We start from the raw sequence: 3,502 nt of genomic DNA, 5'->3' as shown, positions 1-3,502 counted from the left end.
AGGCTGAATACATTGTAGGACTAGATGAGATTGTACATAGGCTAGAAGCTTCCAGGGCTAGGCCTACATTAAGAGACAGAGTTGTTAAGCCTCAGAGGCAACAGTTAACTAAAGGCAAATAAAAGTAATTTTTACAAGCAATGTCCTAACTTGTGGGTTACTATACGCAGAATGCTTGCTTATCAACCATCCATTTATCTACAAACTTCATAACTGATGACAGCACCAGTTCAGAACTTAAGAGTCTCAAAAAAAAAAAACAAAAACAAACAAAAAAACAAAACAAAACAAAACAAACAAAAAAAAAACACTTGTGTATCATTACTAATTACCAGAAACTGAAAATGGTGATTTGCTCTGGGGATAAATGGTTTTTACTTCATTAGAGGTGTTGCAACATCCCCACATAATCAAGGCCAATAGTACCACAGGTGACACAGTAATAGATTGATGACACAGTAATGGACTCTCTGAGGAATGTCAGATCCAGACACTGTCCCTTTATGAACACAGATAACTGGCCTCATTCAGTGATCTGCACAGCACTTCATGAAAAACATGCGTCAGGTAGGCATTGCTTTGGATCTGTCTTGAGAAACAGATACCCAGAGAAGATTTTCAAACGGAGTAGAACTCAGAGCTGTGTTTCCTCAGTAACTTCTCAGGAGTCGACCTCTAGCCCAGTGAGCAGCACTGTCCTTGCAGTGACTGGGCAGGTGATAGCCTGCAACTGTAGATTTCTGCTTAAAGTTCTTTTCTTCCTTCTACACTCTAGAGTGAACATTAATTATTAGAAGAATTTCATGTTTGTCTCCACGATTTACGGAACTATGTCAATAATTTCATTAGTTCTAAAGAAATGTCTAATTCATAGCTCAGGACTCCTGTGAAAATGTCCTTTCAGGCAATATCTATATGAGAGATTAAAGCTTTTTAGCTGTCGGATGGAGGCTACTTGTTCCACTGGAAAACAAAATAAACTGAGTAAGTTGCAGACTAAGCATGAGCTTTCAAACACCGAGTTTCAAATATTTTGTATGCAATGACTTTAACAGTGATGATGTTATTGATTGTGGGTGATTAAAGCTGGAGATGAATCAGGTATGTGTCCAGCACTCAATTCCTTAGAAAACCAGATAAAATTCAAAAACTAAAAATTAATAGTATGGTTGGGTCACTTGGACTTTTTTTCCACATAGATGATACATGGGTAAATCAAGGTTCTCCTGGGTGAATATAACACTAGTTATGTTTTTAGAAATATCTTGCATTATATCACTATGATGAGGAGTGTAAAAATATAACAAGAGCAGATAGATTATTTAGGGGAAACATATTTCAGTCACATTCTATTATAAATTATAAACTTTGCATTTCTTTAGATTTTAAGGAAACATACACACATATGTATATGTACATATGTATGTATGTATGTATGTATGTATGTATGTATTGCTGTTTTGCCTGCATGCAGGACTGTGAAGGTGTCAGATAGCCTTGAATTGGAGTCATAGACTGTTGTGAGCTATATTTTAGTTTCTGGAACTGAACCCAGATCCTCTGGTAGAATAGCCAATGCTCTTAACCACTGAGCCATCTCTCCAGCCCTGTATTATATTTTTGAAAGTTATACTTAATTATTTTATTTCTATGTGTTTTTCTTGCATGCATGGTGGGAAATACATGAATGTAATGGTAAAGAAGAGTACAGTCACTAGATCAAGAACCATGTCTCCAACACCGAATTTGTATTTTTGAATGCATTGTATTAACATGAGGACAGATGTTTAATTCTCATGACGCAAAACTGTGCTCCTTTCTACATGTTCATGTATGAATATGTAAAACCCATGCTGTGTTAAATGTGTGTTATGCTGTTGGCCAACAGATGAAGGGTTGCATCACACACACAATTCTATCATGGGGAAAGGAAAATTTTAAAAAGTGTAAAAATGATATTCTGAGTTAATGTTCATTCAGTGTTTTCCAGACAATGTTTCTGTAGCATGATAAACCAGTGTCATCCTCCTTCAGAAAATATTTCAAATCCAAAGAAATCTCAGATAATTAAAAGGATTCTTGAGGACAGTTCTGCCCAACCTGATCATTACTCCTTTGTTCAATGAAGCGATCTCTATGTCGTCTCAAAATAAAACCCTTATACCCATGGAGGAAGTAGCTCTTCAGATCCTTTTATTTTGCCAGGTTGGGATTGGGATTCTCGCCAACATCCTTCTGTTTGTCAAAAATTTCTCTCCAATCTTGACTGACTCTCAACTGAAGCCTATACAGGTCATTCTAACCAACTGCTCTGTGTCCAATATCTTCACTCTCCTCATCTTGATATTTCCAAACAATATGACACCTTTTGTTCCAAGGAACCCCCTAAATGACCTCAGATGTAAACTTGGGTTCTTTTTTCCCGTGGTAGCTCAAAGCACAAACATGTGCTACACTTGTGCCCTTAGCACCTACCAATTTATCACTATTGCTCCCAGTAACTGGGGTCATGTGATGCTCAGAGATATATCTCCCAAGGTTCTGAGTTATTCTTCTTACAGCTGTTGGTTGTTTAGTGTCTTAAATAATGTTTACATTCCAATGAAAATCAGTGGTCCACAAAAAAAGCAAGATAATGCTGATTCTAAAAGCAAGTGGGTCTGCACTAACCCTGATTTCAGTATAGGCATGAGCTTCTTGCGGTTTGCCCATGACACCATGTTCATCAGCATTATGGTCTGGACCAGTGTCTCCATGGTGATGCACCTGAACAGACACCACCAGAGGCTACAGCATATTCGCACTCCCAATCAGAGCCACAGATGCTATGCTGAGACCAGAGCAGCCCACACCATCCTGATGCTGGTGGTCACATTTGTGAGCTTGTATCTCCTGAATTGTATTTGTAATTTATTTTACATTCCTTTTGTGGACTCTCATCTCTGGTTGAGGGGTATCAGTGAAGTTTTGACTGCAGGCTTCCCCACTATCTCTCCTTTACTGTTGATCATTAGAGATCCTAAGGATCCTTGTTCTGTTCTCTTCCACTGCTGAATACCACAAGCAAAATTCCAAACAATGTAGACAACTTGATTAAGTTAAAAAAAAACTCTATTCAGCAAAAATGTGATGAAAAAACCTTTATGAACAGACAAGATGAATCAATACTGTAACCCCCAGTATAAGGGAACTCAAGCAGGGTGTTTGCCATGTATGAAATAGTGACTCAGACTTCAGAGATAGATCTAGGTGAGTAAATGACACAGAGACCCAGTCTCAGGTATCTCACTCCTCCTCAAAGAAAACAAAAACTGCAGAAAGTGAGGTAAAAACCAAGAAAACAAAGAAAGAAAGGCAATTATCCCATACATTCACAATTATCTTTTTTTAAACATAAATGTATAACTTTATTAAAATCTATCATAATATATATGTATGTACACATATGTATCGATATTTACATATGGAATGTGAAAAAAGCTATAGCTGTTAAGTGGCTAAT

The 3,502-nt window shown here is 37.3% G+C and overlaps 1 protein-coding gene across 1 annotated transcript; it reads left to right on the top strand.

Moving 5' to 3' along the window:
- The first annotated feature begins 2,106 nt into the window (after window positions 1-2,106).
- LOC116100354 (vomeronasal type-1 receptor 4-like) lies at window positions 2,107-3,054 on the top strand. Its single transcript, XM_031384163.1, has one exon. It carries the CDS (start codon window positions 2,137-2,139, stop codon window positions 3,052-3,054), a length of 918 nt encoding a protein of 305 aa, XP_031240023.1. The 5' UTR covers window positions 2,107-2,136.
- The last annotated feature ends 448 nt before the right edge of the window (window positions 3,055-3,502 follow it).

Source organism: Mastomys coucha, unplaced genomic scaffold, assembly GCF_008632895.1.
Source record: "Mastomys coucha isolate ucsf_1 unplaced genomic scaffold, UCSF_Mcou_1 pScaffold21, whole genome shotgun sequence".
Taxonomy (NCBI): Eukaryota; Metazoa; Chordata; class Mammalia; order Rodentia; family Muridae; genus Mastomys; species Mastomys coucha.
This window is presented reverse-complemented; position numbering and strand designations above follow the sequence as displayed.